Genomic DNA, 15,789 nt, shown 5'->3' on the forward strand with positions numbered 1-15,789 from the left:
GGTTGCCATTTCCTTCCCTGGAGGATCATCCTGACCCAGGGATAGAACTGGGGTTTCCGCATTGCAGGCAGATTATTTACTGTCTTTAGGCACCATGGGAGCCCAGTCACCTGCTAGGAAGGCAGCAAATACCAGCAGCACCTGGGGCCTTTGAGGACTGCATGATTGGTGGGCGTGACCTATAGCTGGACTGTCCTGACCCCTCCTCTGGGTGCTGACAACCCTGGCTTCCCTCTGTCACCACACACTGTACTCTCATCATGTTTGTCCCCTCTCTAGCCTAGAAGGTCTGGAGGACTGGGTCTCCAGAGCCAAGCCTAAAACTCCTTTAAATGAAGGTGCTACCGTTAGAATATGGCTTCCCAGGTGGCCGTAGTGGGGGAATCTACCTGCCCATGCAGCAGACCCAGGAGACCAGGGTTTGATATCAGGGCTGTGAAGAGCCCCTAGAGAAGGAAATGGCAACCCACTCCAATATTGTCTGGAAAAATCCCATGGACAGAGGAACCTGGCAGGCTAGAGTCCATGGTGTCGCAGAATAAGCCCTTGTCAGCAAATCTGCAGCAAGCAGTTAGAACAACCCCAGGGAACACTAAGTTAGCAAATGTCCAAGTCTCTACATGGGGTGTCTCAGGGTCCTAACAGCTGCTGTGATCTGAGGAAGGGGCACTGAGTTTCCCAGCTAGCCCACTTTCAGCCAGCCAGGTAACTCTGATGAGTTTCATGGGCCCTGAGGGCCTTCCTAGACATGAAAGGGGACATAAGTAAGAAGATGGAGTTTTAGCGACTTTCCCGTAGCTCAAACAGTAAAGAATCTGCTCGCAATGCAGGAAACCAGGGTTCAATCCTTGGGTTGGGAAGATCCTCTGAAGAAGGGAACTGCAACCCACTCCAATATTCTTGCCTGGAGAATCCCATAGAGGAGCCTGGCGGGCTACAGTCCACGGGATTGCAAAAATACAATTGAGCAACTAACACACAGGCCTGGTTCAACTGTGTCCTTGGACTTGTCTCTGCACAGATTAGGTCTTATTGAAGGCTCCTTTTCTAGGCCCTGATACTCTTAGGCTCCCTACAGCTGGAAGAGAGCTTACTGGCCAGTGAGAGTGCTGAGGTCTGAACAGGGCTGAGCTCTGGACACAAGTATGGCTTTGGGGTGAATCTGGGTGGGAAGGGCAACGAGACACTAGGCCTCACCTTGGTTAACTGGTCCCCCTCGCGCCAGAAGCAGAAGCCTGAGCAGACAGTCTCCCCACGCTGGTACTCTGGGCTCTCCCGGTGCGTGGGCAGCGTAACTGACCTCAGTGCAATGACATAGGGTTCCCTGTATGGAAGAAGTGTGCAGAGGGGGCACGGGAAAGGGTCAGGGCAGCTTCCAGAAGCCCCCTCCAGCACTGACCAGGGCCCCGCTCCAGGGATGCCCTCGCCAGAGTCTAGGGCACACAGCCTGGCTCCAGTGCAAGCTGCAAAGGAGGTTCTAGACAGGAGGTGCCTGTGGGTGAGTAGTTCTGAACCCACCAGATACCAGCATGACCGCACTGTGGACCTTCTGGAAACATTCTCCGCCTCCGTCTCCCCGCCCCGGGGAAGCAGTGCTGCACTTTGGATTTTCGTGCTTCATCTTTTTGCCTGTCTCTAGCACAAGTGATGCCATTTCTCCAGCATCCTCACCGCAGTGCAGCTGGGAGCCTTACCACCCTTCAGGCAACATGGGGCTTTCAGGGGCTGGAGGCCAAGGAATGGGCCATGTGAGAGTTGGCCTGTCCGTGACCTGGGGCAAGGCACCCTCACCACGCCAGGGACAGAGACCACCCTGCTTTAGAGCATGAGTGACCGCAAAGGGCAGTATGTCCTCTTGTTCTCCATTCTACCCACAGTAAGACCACGGCCACCGATCTTACGCTGAGGTCCTGAGGCCATAGGAAAGAGGGCTGACTCTACCTGGATGTCCCCTCCCTGAGGAAGAAGATGAACCTGCCCACCTCCCAGCCCAGCAGGCATGCACGCACCCGATGCCACAAGGCTTCCGTCGAGAGGCCAGAATGGTGAAGTCCTGGGGCTTGGGGTCACCACCGAGGGCGGGGCTGATGACATGGTAGATGGCATCGTCTTCATCCACCTGCTGCACTAGCTCCACGCTCCTGTGCGCAGTCCACAGGGGTCACAGAGGCGCCACGCGTGACAGCAGGACTGACCCAGCCACTCCCCTGGCCCCATGCTTCAGCCACCCTGAGCACATGCTTGGGGGATATATCTCCCCCAGACCACTCAGCAAGGACCACAGGAAGGCAGAAAAGCCTGGCCAAAGGGGACATACACACCTGGGCTCGCAGACACGTACACAAGCAAATAAACCCCACTTGTGGGCACACGTGCAGAAACACATGGACACCCACTGATGCACACACAATACTATAGATGTCTGTCTGTGTCTGTGCAAATGCACATACATGGATGTGTGATGATTTAGTAATCATACTGAATATTGAGAGTGAGTGCCCACTGTGCCAGGCACTGTTCTAACAGCTTACAGGTACTATCTCCTTTAACGTCACATTAGCCCAAGCAGTTGGTACTCTGAGTATCCCCATTTAATAGACGAAGGGACTGGGACTCAGAGAAGTAACTCACCCATGGCCACAGAGCTAATAAGGAAGCAGGTCTGGGATGTGCACAGGTTGGGTGCCAGAGCTGTGCCCCTCAGATGCGGGTACACTACACACATGTGCCCAGGTAGACACACCCAGGCTTATACCAACACACACTCACAAGGACATCCTCACAGAGACACAATATGTCCAAACCTGCCACTTTCCCTTCACATATCGACATGAAGAATTGGTAAGCTTGGTAAATTGAACAAACTGGACATTCTCTGAGCTACCCTGAGTCTGGAAGAAGTTCCCACCTACCCCCTCCACTTCCCAACCACCTCCCCAAGCAGCGCCCAAGCCCCTCTCAGAAGGCAGAACTCAGTTTGAAAACCACTGATCTACCCCATGTGCAAATACATACCCACACTTCAAGTACCCATTTTAAGAGGAGGGAAACTGAGGCCCAGAAAGGACATGACTGGCCCATGGTCACATAGTTAGTTGGGCCAGGCCCTCACCTCCAATTCCAGGCTCAGTCCCTTCCCTGAAGGCTTGGAATACCCATGACTCAGATACTCACCTAACACATAACCATAGCACCTGCCCTCCCATAACCCACCCCTAGATAAAAGCCAGCAAGGGGCCCAGAGCAGTAGGGGATGGCTCAGCAGGAGGAGACACCTCAGGGCCCCTTCCCCACCCCCACTCCCCTGTACCCCCGCCCTCCGGCACCCACCGGCAGTGCTTGTCCCACTCGGGCCTCCGGCGGAGGTCAGAGAGCAGCAGGAAGGCCTGGGCTGTGTCCACGTGCACCAGCATCTCCATGTGGAAGGAGAGGAACTTGTCCTCCTCTAGAGTGTACAGGCGGACCTGCATGGGACAGAGGGCAGCCTCGTTCCCTCGTCTCCTCCTCAGACTGTGCTGGGGACCTGGGCTGGAAGTCAGGGCTGCGCTGATTGCTGTGTGTCTTGTGAACAAGTGACTCAACCTCTCTGAGCCTCGGTGGCAGCCCCGTGAAAAATGAGAGATTCAGCGCAAAGTGGATAGGAAGCTGTCTGAAGAAGCAGGGACCTCATGGACAAGCCCACTAGTCAGATGGAATGGTACTTGATGTGAAACGGAACGCACTCATCCCTTCCCACAGGTGCATGCACGGTGCCTCAGGAACTTCATCAGAGGCTACATACTGCATGACTCCCTTTACTGCCCATTCTCAAACAGACCAAACGAAGGCACGGAAAACTGGCCTGTGGTTTCCAGGGACTGGAGTGGGAAGAGGCTTGATCACAAAGGAGCCAGAAAAATTGGGGGTTTATGGAAATGCTCCATATCTTGATTACTGTCGTGATGATGTAACTTCATGTGCTTTCCACACTAGCAGGATTACACACTAAAAGGGGGAAGTTTTACTGTATGTAAATTATGCCTCAATTTTTTTAATATTGAAAATTTTCTTTTTAAAAATAGAAAGATAAAGAAGCAGTAACTAATGCAAAACCAGAATGGATCCTCAGAGCCAGGCGTCCATCCAGCCACGGATGTCACTGTGGGGAAGTGATCCATCCCAGGACACAGGCAAAAGTGGCAGAGCTCAAGCCCCCCCTCAGCCCACCCTTGCCCCCAGCCCCCAGCCGAGCCACGCCAGGCCTTGAGGGGCGGGCGTGCTTCTACAACTGGTTGGTTTCATGACTCTCCCAGGACCTTCTAGGGAACCCCCGTCTGACCTGAGTGGTTCGAGAGGGTTTCATGGCTCACAGTCAACACCTCTGGCTGCTCAAAGGAGGAAGGAAAGCTGGGAGGCTGGGTCCGCTACCTGGTTGCTCTCTGAGGACAGCACCCAGTTGTCCTTGGCCACGAGCATCTTCAGGGAGGAGACGTTGTTGTAGCTCAGGCACACCTGCACGGACACACAGAGCAGTCTCACCCTCCCCTCCTCGGGGGCTCCGTGCCAGGGCCCCTCTGATGGGTGGAGAGGAAGCTGCGCATGAAGGAAGGAGCCCTGGGCTTTGGGAAGGAGGCCCAGGCTGGGCCAGACTCCTCCTCCCCTTGGGGCCTCAGCTCGCTCCTGCCAAGCAGGGGGACACAGGAAAGCCCTGGCTCACCAGGCCAGCCTTGAGGCAGAGTATCCTGTCCCCTTTGGGCCTCCTCCAAGAAGGGAGGGTTGGGGGTCCCCAACAGGTCTGAAGGCTGTCCGCACAGAGCAGAAGGCCTTACCTGGTTGCTAGGATCCCAGGGGACAGAGAGGGGCATCTCCGCCTGCTTACAGGACACGATGTACTTCCTGGGAGAGAGGGAAGATGACAGCCTTGGTCCCTCTGGGGCCCACCTCTTCTCAGCAGGCTGACTGTGTGCCAGGCCCTGTGCTCAGGCCAGCAGGGTGGGAGGCACCCTTATCTGGCCAGGGAGATCTGGGTGGGCACACAGAAAACAGCAGCCAAGGACACGCACACTCAGAGGTAGGGATTTGCAGGGAAAGGTGTAGACCCGTAACCCTTGCTTGAGTGACCTCATCCTTGTGCCTCAGTGTCCTCATCTGTAAAGTGGGATCAGTAGTCCCACCTGCCCCCTCATGGGGTCATCAGGAGGAGAACAGCATTTGGCATATGATGTGTTAGTTGCTCAGTCGTGTCTGACTCTTTGCAACCCTGTGGACTGTAGCCCGCCAGGCTCCTCTGTCCATGGGATTCTCCAGGCAAGAATACTGAAGTAGGTTGCCAAACCCCTCCCTAAATGCACATTTTTCTTATTAACATTAGATGGTAAACCCTGGTGCATTTACAGTACTTTCAGGCATGTAAAGTGCTTTGGTAGCAATCATTCACACCTGGATTTGCATCACAAGCAATTGCTCTCCTCCTCTCAGAGTCTTTCTCCATCTCCAAAATGGGCATCATCGTAATCAATGGGAGGGACACAAGATGTAAAATTGGCCACACCTGCCCAGGTTCAAATTCTCATTATTCCTATCTGTGTGCCCGTGGACACCTAGTCCCTCTCTCCTCAGCATCCTCACCTGTACAAGGGGCCGGTAAGACTGCTGTGTCATGAGGCCAAGACTAGAGACAGCCTGGATGTAAAGGCCCAGCTCAGGGGAAGCACCAAAGACAGGCGAGTCCCCAGGGGCAGGGAGCAGACAGGGAGTTGAGACAGAACTGAAGCCGTGTCCCCTCCCACCACCTGGCTTCCACTTGCCTGTCCAGGCGGATCTTCTTCCTGGCACTGGCCTCTCGGTACCGCCGCTCGCCATCCTGGGGGGAGGAGCCCAGACAGATTGTGGTGAGGGGCAGGACAACCAGCTCACCCAGCCCCCATTACCGCCTGCCCTCCTTCCCCAAAGGGCCCAAGGAGACCCTCCCTGCAGTCCTAAAGCGGACTTCAGATCGCACAGGGGCAGCCTGGACAGCACAGTGCCTGGTCACTGAGGCCCAGCCCCAGCTTCCCCTCACACCCGTGAGTGACTTTGGGAAAACCACCCGCTCTCACTAAACATGTTTCCTCCTCCAAAGGGGACTTGCTATCAGTAGGCACGCTTCTGAAGTGTTTTCCACACAAAACTTCACCTAAGTCTTATAACAACCCTCTGAACTGGCACTACTACTACACTCATTTGATTTTATTTTGGCCACACCAGGCAGCTTGCAGCTACTCAGTTCTCCCACCAGGGATTGAACCTGGGTCATGGCAATACTTTGGCCACCTGATGTGAAGAGTCAACTCACTGAAAAAGACCCTGATGCTGGGAAAGACTGAAGGCAAAAGAAGAAGAGGGTGCCAGAGGACAGATGGTTAGATGGCACTTCCAACTCAATGGACATGACCTTGAGCAAACTCCAAGAGATAGAGGAGGACAGGGACCTGGCGTGCTATAGTCCATGGGGTCACAAAGAGACCGACACAACTTAGCAACTGAACAACAGCAACAGCGTGGCAATGAAATCCTGGGATTCTAAACACTAGGCCATCAGGGAACTCACAGTACTATCCCCATTTTACAGAGGAGGAAACTGAGGCACAGAAAGGCTAAGTGGCTCACCCAAGGTCACAGGACTAAGGAGTGTGGCCAGGAACAGAATCCAGATGTCCTAGCCCGGAGCCCACCTCTGAACTAGTACCTCTAACATCTCCTCACTCATGGACATTTATTGGCAAAGACATGAAAGGACATCACAGACTGTCTCCTGTCCCACTGTCTTCAGGCTCCCCACTCCTTTGCCCACCACCCGTCTTGACTGCCCAACACTGGCTCTAGAGCAGAGGTTTCACAATAGATGCTCAGCCTTGTGCGGCGGGCAGGGCAGGGGACCTTCTGGGAGAGAAGAGGCAACCTCACCAAGGTCACTCCCTGGCCCCTGGAAGCAAGCCCGAGCCTGGCCCACAGGAGGCACAAGGGAACATTTTTTAGAGCCAGCCTGGACCCCTGTCCCTGACTCTCATCCCTACCCTTTCTGCTCCCCTGTCACCACGGTCAGAGCAGTTGCCACTTAGTCAGGCACAGGATCAGTGTCTCCCCAACAATCCTATAAGGCAGGAACTACAGATATGCCCTCTTTAAAGATGGGACTGAAGCTCAAAGAGGGCACCCATTAGAACGTGGCCAAGGTGGGGTCCAACCCACATCTGACCCCAAAGCCAGTGCTTTTACAGATCTGCAGGCTCAGGAGTGCTGGTTAACGCCCAGCAATGAGGGAGGCCCACACACATGGTTCAAATTCTTCCAAAAAGCACAAGCAGCACCTCTGGGGCTCACGGCAGGGCACTCAGGGCCAAGCTGTTCCCCAGCAGAAGGGAAGAGTTGGGCCTATGCTCCCCAGTCCTGCCACCCCTGGGCAGAGAGGGAAGGGGGCGAAGAGGGAAGGAGGGAAGGGAAGGGAAGAGTAGCGGGGCACTCACCCCAGGCTGGGGCCGAATCCAGGGCAGCATCTGAGGCTGGTCATCTGCACCCAGGACCACGAAGGTCATGAAGGCGCTGTTGATGTGCCGCCGATGGGTCTCGGCCTCCTGGCGGTAGGCCTCCACGCACACACCCACCTCCATGCTGAGGGGGAAAGAGGGATGCCGTCAGCTGGACAGATCTTCCCAAGGCCACCCCTCTGCAGAGACCGCTGGACGGGAAACTCAGAAGCCTTCCCTTTCAACAATGTTTACACAGCACCCGCTGCACCCCTGGCCCGTGCTCATCTCTGGGGGTCACAGCAATGAATAAACCTGTGCAGTCTAGGTTCTCATGCACTGACAGCTAGGGGATGGGGAAACAAATGTCTCTATAAAATATGTTTATGTAAAAACAAAGGGTTATGGAAAGACATAAAGAAGGTGGAGGGGCAGGGCCTAATTAGAGAAAATGCTCATTATAAACATATTCACCAGTGCTCTAACAGCCGTGCTCCCGACAGCTCAGTTGCTGCTGTCTCTGTACCTCCGACTGTCTCGATGAATTATAAAATAGCAGCTGCCTCCATTCCCCTCACTTAGCAATGCAGACTTTATGCAGATGGGGAAATCAATACCTTGAACAGGGCACTAACTTGCCCAAGGTCACACAACAGTCAGGAAGAGAGTCTGCACTAGAAACCAGGCCTCACAGATCCTAGTTCAGGACTTTTTGCTCTGCACAACAGCAGAATGCGTGCTTATCAGAAGGAATAGTAAAATGATAATAATAATAATAAAAATAACAGCAGCAGCAATGGCTGACCTTCAGTGAACGTTCTCTCTGTCATTATACTATTAAACAGCAACTCCTCATTTAATCCTCGCAATTATGAGGTAGCTGTGGTGAGTCCCGGTTCTCGAAAGAATTGAGGCTCAGAGGGTTAAGTAACTTGCCCAAATTCACACAGATGCTAAGAGGTAAGCCAAATTTGAACCCAGGCAGCCTGGCTCTTGATCCATCACTGTTAATGACTACATATTACTGAAAATCACCACATCTTTGAAATCATCAAAAGAGATGCATACTTTAAGTAAGCTTTCGTGGGGGTATCAGAATCCATTACAAAGATAAGGGCTCTGGGAACCGTTTGCGGTTTTAGGAAAGGGGTCAAGAAGGGTTCGATAAACAACAGAACACTGGCCAGAGGTGCCCCGTGACCCAAGCATCCAGTGAGGCAGGATCAGAGGCAGGAGCCAGGGAGAGAGACCAAGACACAGACCACGAGGCGTGACACAGGATGGGGAGGCCAGAGGAGGAACACCAGAGTGAACCCTGGGGATGGTGCAGGGACCCAGCGGCCAGAGTCCAGACCCCATAGACCTCGTCTACCGGGGAAACGGTTCCTGACACTTTGAGGTAATGTCCCTTCTCAGGCCAGGAAGAGCCCTCAGTCCCAGGGGGCCCCATCGCATCCATCCCAGCCCCTCACCTGTGCTTGAAGGCATTGTTCACGATGGCCTTGAGCACCAGACGGTCCCCAACCTGGGATGGGCCCCGGAAGTGGAACATCTCAATGGCCTTCAGGGTAGGGTGGGCACGGCAGAGCCGGCTAGAGGAGGCCGGGGGTCAGGGGACAGGACAAAGCACCCTCCAGTGCTTCTCCCTGCCCCCATCCCCAGACCCTGCCCAGAGCCACACGCACCACCCTCTGGCCCACCCACTCCCACCCAACCCAGTGACAGCTCTACCCAGAGGAAGAGAACTGAAGTCCCATCTCACAGCTTAGAATACTGAGGTCTACGTGCGTAGCTGGGAAAAAAGCTGAATTTGAGGTGACAAAGAGCAGGGCTTGCAATAAACCTTTTCCTTTCAATGTTTATATCCTAGCACCTGCTGTTCCTACTACCTAGAAGCCCTCCCCTTACCCAAAGCTACTTGTCATTCAAGGCCCGGCTGACAAACTCCTCCTCTAGGAAGCCCTCCCTGACTATCCACACTCTGACTCTCCTCTGAGATCTTACTGCACTCATAGCCTTGGCTGCCCAAAATGGCGTTGCTTATGTACTATGTCCACAGGGTAAACACAGAGGAAGGGCCATTGGAGCTAGGCTCCAAAGGGTGGAAGAATTCGCCTGGCTGAGGAGGATAAGGGTTAGCAAGGCACTCCTCTCAGAGGGAACAGCAAGTACAGTCGTGGAGGTATGACAGTGTCAATTAATGAATGTCGGTCGTCATAACTACAAAAATACGCTCCAATACTTGGGGCAGAACAAGTCCAAGACAGGTACACAGGTTATAGGAGAGGGAAGGAATTCTTTCCACCTTTAGGGAGAAGGGGACAGTTAAAGAGGCTTCTTAGAGGACAGACAGGATTTTAGTAAAGAATAGTGGGGCTACAAGGTGGAAGGTCAGCCAGGAGGGGAGACAAGGGCTGGGAGCATGGTGGGGTGGGTGGGAAGGAGAAGGGCAAATGGCTTGCTTTGCAAAGAGTATAAAATCTAGGAAGTGACTGGGCAGGGCCAGGGCATGGGGAGGCCCTGGTGCTAGCTGAGGGCTTGACATTTCCCCCGGTGAGCTCACAGAAAATCATTCCTCTCTGGTTCCCTGGGTCTGAAGGCCCCAGCTTACCCTATAAGAACAGTCGAGCTGCTGAAGCCTTGAATGCTAGCACCAAATCAGGGTTTCTGCCCCAGAGGGAGCTGGCCAAGGAAAGGAGAGGAAGAAAGAAGAGGAGGCACCTGGCTGCAATGGTGGCCACGTTCTCCATCCAGGCCATGATCTGCCCCCCAAAAGTATTGCCCTGGTGATTGGCGTGGGGGGGCAGGACCAGCTCCACACTCTCCACCCGCGTCTTCTCGGCCGGCACCATGTGGCTGCAGTCTCTGCTCTCCAGATCTGACCAAGGAGGAACAAAGCGAGGAAGTGAGAAGATTCCTGAGGGCAGACCCCGCCACGGGCAGCCCAGTAACCCCACCACCACCACTCCACACAGCTTCTCTTATTCATTCAGCACCAAGGAGGTGCCATGTATTTCCCATCTCCCAGGGGAAGAGAGCTCGTCAGGCGAGGCCTGTGAAAGAGGAGGTCTTTCGCTTGGTGTGCAGGCTACCCAGCGATGCCACAGGCAGGGAGGAGAGCAGTTGAAGCCCTGAGCCAAGGTCTGGAAACCAGACAGGCAGGACAGTCATAAGGAGCAACAAGACCCTGGCTTAGCTGGAGCCGAGGACAAGTAAAGGGGCAGCACAAGATAAGGCTCAGATAAGGGCCCAGACACCAGTCTAAGGCATCCAGACTGACCCTTGGGTAGAAGGGCTGTCACGACAGGAGGGATCCACAGGGGCTGCAGTGGGATGGATGGTGCCAGGGGCCTGGACGACCATAGGAAGAGCTGGGCCTGCCCTGGCCTCCAGGCCCCACGTAAGTAGGGCACATGGAATCTAGAGCACAGCTCACTGCCTTCAGTGGGGTTTGCTACCACTGTCTGCTCTCTCTCCACTCTGGGCGGCTGAATTATCCTTGATGGGTCCTAAAACTGCCTCCTTTAGGTTTCCAGGGAGACTCTGCATTCTCATTGTCTGGAGATCAGAGAACAAAACCAAGGTCACCTCTCTAGACCTTTGCCCCCAGCCTGTATCCTCTGTTAGAAAGACCTTGCTTCATCTCTCCACCTGTCAAAATCCTCCCAGTCCAAGTAGGTCTTGTGTGCTGGCACAGGACAATCTGCAGGATATGCTTTTAAGGGGAAAGGAGCAAGATACGGGACAGTAGGTGCCGTTCCCCTATGGGGTAAGAAGAGAGGGTTGAAGTGAGAGGTAGTATGCATTAATACGGCTTCCCCGGTGGCTCAGATGACCCAGGTTTGATCCCTGGGTCGATAAGATCCCCTGCAGAAGGGAATGGCTACCCACTCTAGTACTCTTGCCTGGAAAATTTCATGGACAGAGGAGCCTAGTGGGCTACAGTCCATGGGGTTGCAAAGAGTCGGACACGACTGAGCAACTTCACTTTCACTTTTCATTTTCATGCATTGGAGAAGGCAATGGCAACCCACTCCAGTGTTCTTGCCTGGAGAATCCCAGGGACAGGGGAGCCTGGTGGGCTGCCGTCTATGGGGTCGCACAGAGTCAGACACAACTGAAGCGACTTAGCAGCAGCAGCAGCAGCTGCCTTTTTGGAGGGGCCTGGGTTCTGGGGTAGAAGAGAGTCTTGCTTTTTATTCTATCTCTGTCTTTTTTATCCCTAGAGCTATCTCAGTCTATCTACCTATCTAGCTACCTGTCTACTGAGTTGGCCAAAAGAGGGAATATCTTACAGAAAAACCCAAATGAACTTCTTGACCAACCCAATATATGCTTTTTTTTAAGTCCTAGGGTCCTCAAGGCCAAGCTCAATACTACCTTCCCAAACACCTTGACTCCTAGAGACCCAAATGCATTTAGTGGATGACAAACCGTTTTCCATGTGTCACGGCTCCTGGGAGCTGGGTGAGAGGTCCAAATGCTCCCTTTTCCCCACTAAGGGACCTTGAGGCAAGAGGGTTATCCAGTCCTGAGGCCATCATTGGGTGGATATCCCAGGAAGACTTCCTTCCTTTCTCTGCCCAGCGGGAGCCCCAGACAGAGGGGAGCATGTAGGACACGAGCTGCCCTCCCCACCCATGACGCTCACCATCCTGAATGACGCAGTTGGCGAGGAGGTCCTTAATGGTGTCTGCGTAGACCAGTCGCATGCGCCGGCGCTCGGCCGCCACGCTGTGCTCCGTCTTCTCCTCTTCCGTCCGCGGCATGGTTGGCTTCAGCTTCACCTGTGGCAGGGGCAGAGTGGGGGGTTTCAGGACAAATTCCCTGAAACAGCATGAGGGCGTGCCCCCCTAGGATTGCAAGGAGATCAAACCAGTCAATCCTAGAGGAAATCAACCCTGAATATTCATTGGAAGGACTGATGCTGAAGCTGAAGCTCCAATACTTTGGCCACTTGATGCAAAGAGCCGACTCTTTGGAAAAGATCCTGATGCTGGGAAAGACTGAGGGCAGGAGGAGAAGGGGATGGCAGAGGATGAGATGGTTGGATGGCATCACCGACTTGATGGACATGAATCTGAGCAAACTCTGGGAGAGAGTGAAGGAGGGGGAGCCTGGCATGCTATGGTCCATGGGGTCACAAACAGTTGGACACAACTTAGTGACTGAACAACAACTGTCCCCCTAGTAATCATCTCACACCTGGGGCTCCTGGATGGTTACAAGTCTTGTCCCCTCTTTGTCCCCATCTTCCATCTCCATGTTGACTGATATATCATTTTCACCCTCCAGTGTCCCCTGAGCCCATTCTTGGGCAAAGGAACTGTGGATGAGGAATGTCAAGGCAGGACATGGAAGGCAATAGAAAGACCTGGAGAATCCTGCAGTGAGGTGCATGGGGAGAGAAGGGGAAAAGCAGAGCAGGAAGGCACTTGGGGATCAACCACAGTGGGGGATGGGCCTTCTTCTGGAAGCTATGGATTCCCTGCTGCACCCCCATCTCTACCGCTCTACCAACCCCCAGAATCATTGCCCTGGAAAGGCACCCAGGTGGCCTGGCAGCATAGAGTGGTCAGGTATAGCCACCTACCTTGGAGAGCTCCTTGTGGGCCACAAAGGTGGCTAAGGCCTTGCACACACACCACTGCTTCTCAGAGCACAGGTCCTCAGAGGCCACCTGGATGCCCACCTGGAAAGGCAGAGCAAGGTGGACAAGTGAGGAGGGAGGAACTAGAATCCTACAGCTTGAGATGGGAAGCATCACCAGGCCCGGCTTCCAGTATTTCTGTATCACCTACCAAGTCCAGGGGGCTAGAGACGTGGGATAGGTTCTGATTCTGGCCCTGGCTCCCTGGGGAACCTTGGGCATGTCAATTCCTTTCTCTGGGCCTCAGTTCCCTCATCTGTAAAATGGGAATGATTGTACCTACACTTACAGGGTTATTGAGAGGATCAAAATGAGACTGTGTTATGAAAGGGCTTGAAGTAAGTTAATTTAAGTGTTGGCTAAATTGGAAGGACAGAGTTTGGGGGTCCATAGGGGGACCTTGAGCTCTTATGGGGTATCCAGAGCTACAGTCAAGATTCTGCTATCCAAGCCTCAGTGTGCCTCAGTAACCACTGGCCCAGCTGGGTAAAGTTGCCTGGGCCTGACGTCCATAAATGGGAAGTAGAGGCCCTTCCTCTTTGTGCATCACCAAACAGTTCTCTCATTAAACCTTCCACAATCCTGCAGCATAGGAATCATGTGCCCATTTTACAGATGTGAAAACAGAGGCTGTGGGAGGTAAGCTAATGGACCAAAGTCTATCTCTCTCACTGCTTCAGCCCACTGACGTCAGGGCTAAGCACAGTGGCTGTCCTCCCTGCATTCACCTGGCTGCTGAACAGACGGTCTGACACTAGGGGAAGGCCCAGGAAGCTGGAAGTCAAGGCCCACAGTGGAATCCACATCACTCGGAGACCAGAGGCATGTCCCTCCCCATCCCTGGCCTCAGTTTTCCCTTCTGTGTTATGACCATTGGAAAGTTAGATCCCTAGATCCTCCCAAACTTGCCAGCTATTTCAGAACTCTATCCTCAGCCAGGGCGCTGTGAGTATGAACACGCATGCACCTAGCCTGGGGGCCGAGAATGAAGAGAAAGTGGAAACCACCCACCCAGTGGCTCACCTCCATGCTAGAGTTGAAGGCCCGGTTCACCTTGGCCTTGATATTCACCACTTGTCCAACACTAAGGAGGGAAAAGCAAGAGATGAGCCACCCAGAGGGACAAAAAGAGAGAACGGGGCCTCAGATACTTGTGGGGCCTCTGCCGAGGGGAACTAGCCAAAAAATGTTACAGCGTACAGAGCATATTCACATCTATGATGCTACCAAAGCAAGTTGGCAAGACAGTGTTAGCACCCCATTTTACAGGTGGGGAAGCTGAGGCAAGAGAAGTGGCATAATGTCATTCATCTCCCCCTTCCCCCTGCTCCCCCTAGTCCAGTGAACGCTCAATATTCTCTTTGCTCTCAACTCAACAGTCCCTCCTAAGGAAAGCTCCCCCACCCCCACTTTCTTATAGCCCCCCAAATTTTACCCTCCTAATACAGATCACCATAAATAATAATAATGAAAAAGTTTAAAATATTGCAAGAATTACTCAAATGTGACACAGAGACACTACATTGAGCCAATGTTGTTGGAAAAATGAGGTCAATAGATTTGCTCAATGCAGGGTTGCTACAAAACTTCAAGCTGTAAAAAACGCAAGCTCTGCAAAGTGCAATAAGATAAGGCATGCCTGTATTTATCCACATACAGATAAAGCAAATTTAGCAAACTGTTAATTACTGACTCTCAGTGGTAATGATCACACCACTATTCAACTTTTCTATAATTTTGAAAGTTTTCATGATAAAATATTAGAAAAAGAACTTCCCTGACTCACCAATACAAAGAAAATCTATTTTTGGCGGTGCTAAAATATGACCCTTCCCCTTCCTCCTCCTCCCCTCTCCTCTTCCTCTCTAGCCTCCCCTAAAGCCAAGCAGTCACCCATTTGGACTCCCAAGCTTCTCTTCCTTCCTGTCTTCCATCTCACAGCTCAGGTCAAAATTGGCTCCATCCCCAGAGTCACTGCCCAGCCTCCTTGGGGGCCCCTTCAAGCCCCTAGTTTCCCAAAACCCCTCCAGAGGCAGCACCTATAGACAAATCTGACCTTTTCAGCCAGTTGTAATAGAGCCCTTCCGCAGGACCAATACTCTTGACAGAGAGAGGAACATGTTAAATGACACCACAGTGATGCTAATAGTAAAACCCAGATGATGGAGAACCCTAGAGAGCAAATGACCGAGGTTCTTCAACAAACAAACTTCAAGAAAAAACAGAGAGAGACAGGGAGTGGGAAGAGGAAGGAGAGGGTACAGGGAGAAGGTGATGGCAGAGATGTAGGGCCTACAGGTTAAAAAAAGGACTTGAGGGAATTCCCTGGCAGTCCAGTAGTTAGGACTCAGTGCTCTCACTGCTGGGGACCAGGCTCCATCCCTGGTCAGGGAACTAGGATCCCATGAGCCAGGAAGCATGGTCAAAGGGAAAAAAAGACTAAAGAGAACAAGTAACCAAATGCAACCTTATTTGCATCATGACTTGAACAAAATAAAGCAAAAAACTATAAAGCAAAACAAAATGAAACAAATTCAAGAGACACTGTGGGCAACTGAACACTGACTGGATATTTGATGTTGGTGCGAAATTGTTCATTTTGTTTAGGGGTAGTAGTGGTATTTTTATGTTTTTCAAAAGTTCTTATTCCTTAGA

The 15,789-nt window shown here is 52.8% G+C and overlaps 1 protein-coding gene across 2 annotated transcripts in view; it reads right to left on the minus strand.

Moving 5' to 3' along the window:
* Positions 1 to 15,789, minus strand: part of ACOT11 (acyl-CoA thioesterase 11) — a 47,472-nt gene that overhangs the window by 2,338 nt on the left and 29,345 nt on the right. Inside the window, exons 4-15 of one of the 2 annotated variants that reach the window (XM_052636836.1) lie at positions 14,158 to 14,218; positions 13,078 to 13,176; positions 12,136 to 12,271; positions 10,206 to 10,362; positions 8,957 to 9,076; positions 7,485 to 7,629; positions 5,787 to 5,842; positions 4,809 to 4,875; positions 4,408 to 4,491; positions 3,331 to 3,464; positions 2,010 to 2,141; positions 1,198 to 1,324 (exon numbers count right to left, since the gene is read on the minus strand). In XM_052636836.1, coding sequence (XP_052492796.1) covers positions 1,198 to 1,324; positions 2,010 to 2,141; positions 3,331 to 3,464; positions 4,408 to 4,491; positions 4,809 to 4,875; positions 5,787 to 5,842; positions 7,485 to 7,629; positions 8,957 to 9,076; positions 10,206 to 10,362; positions 12,136 to 12,271; positions 13,078 to 13,176; positions 14,158 to 14,218 — 1,318 coding nt within the window. Of the gene's footprint in view, positions 1 to 1,197; positions 1,325 to 2,009; positions 2,142 to 3,330; positions 3,465 to 4,407; positions 4,492 to 4,808; positions 4,876 to 5,782; positions 5,843 to 7,484; positions 7,630 to 8,956; positions 9,077 to 10,205; positions 10,363 to 12,135; positions 12,272 to 13,077; positions 13,177 to 14,157; positions 14,219 to 15,789 lie in introns of both variants that reach the window. The other variant, XM_052636837.1, reaches the window with a different exon arrangement.

This window comes from Budorcas taxicolor, chromosome 3, assembly GCF_023091745.1.
Source record: "Budorcas taxicolor isolate Tak-1 chromosome 3, Takin1.1, whole genome shotgun sequence".
Taxonomy (NCBI): domain Eukaryota; kingdom Metazoa; phylum Chordata; class Mammalia; order Artiodactyla; family Bovidae; genus Budorcas; species Budorcas taxicolor.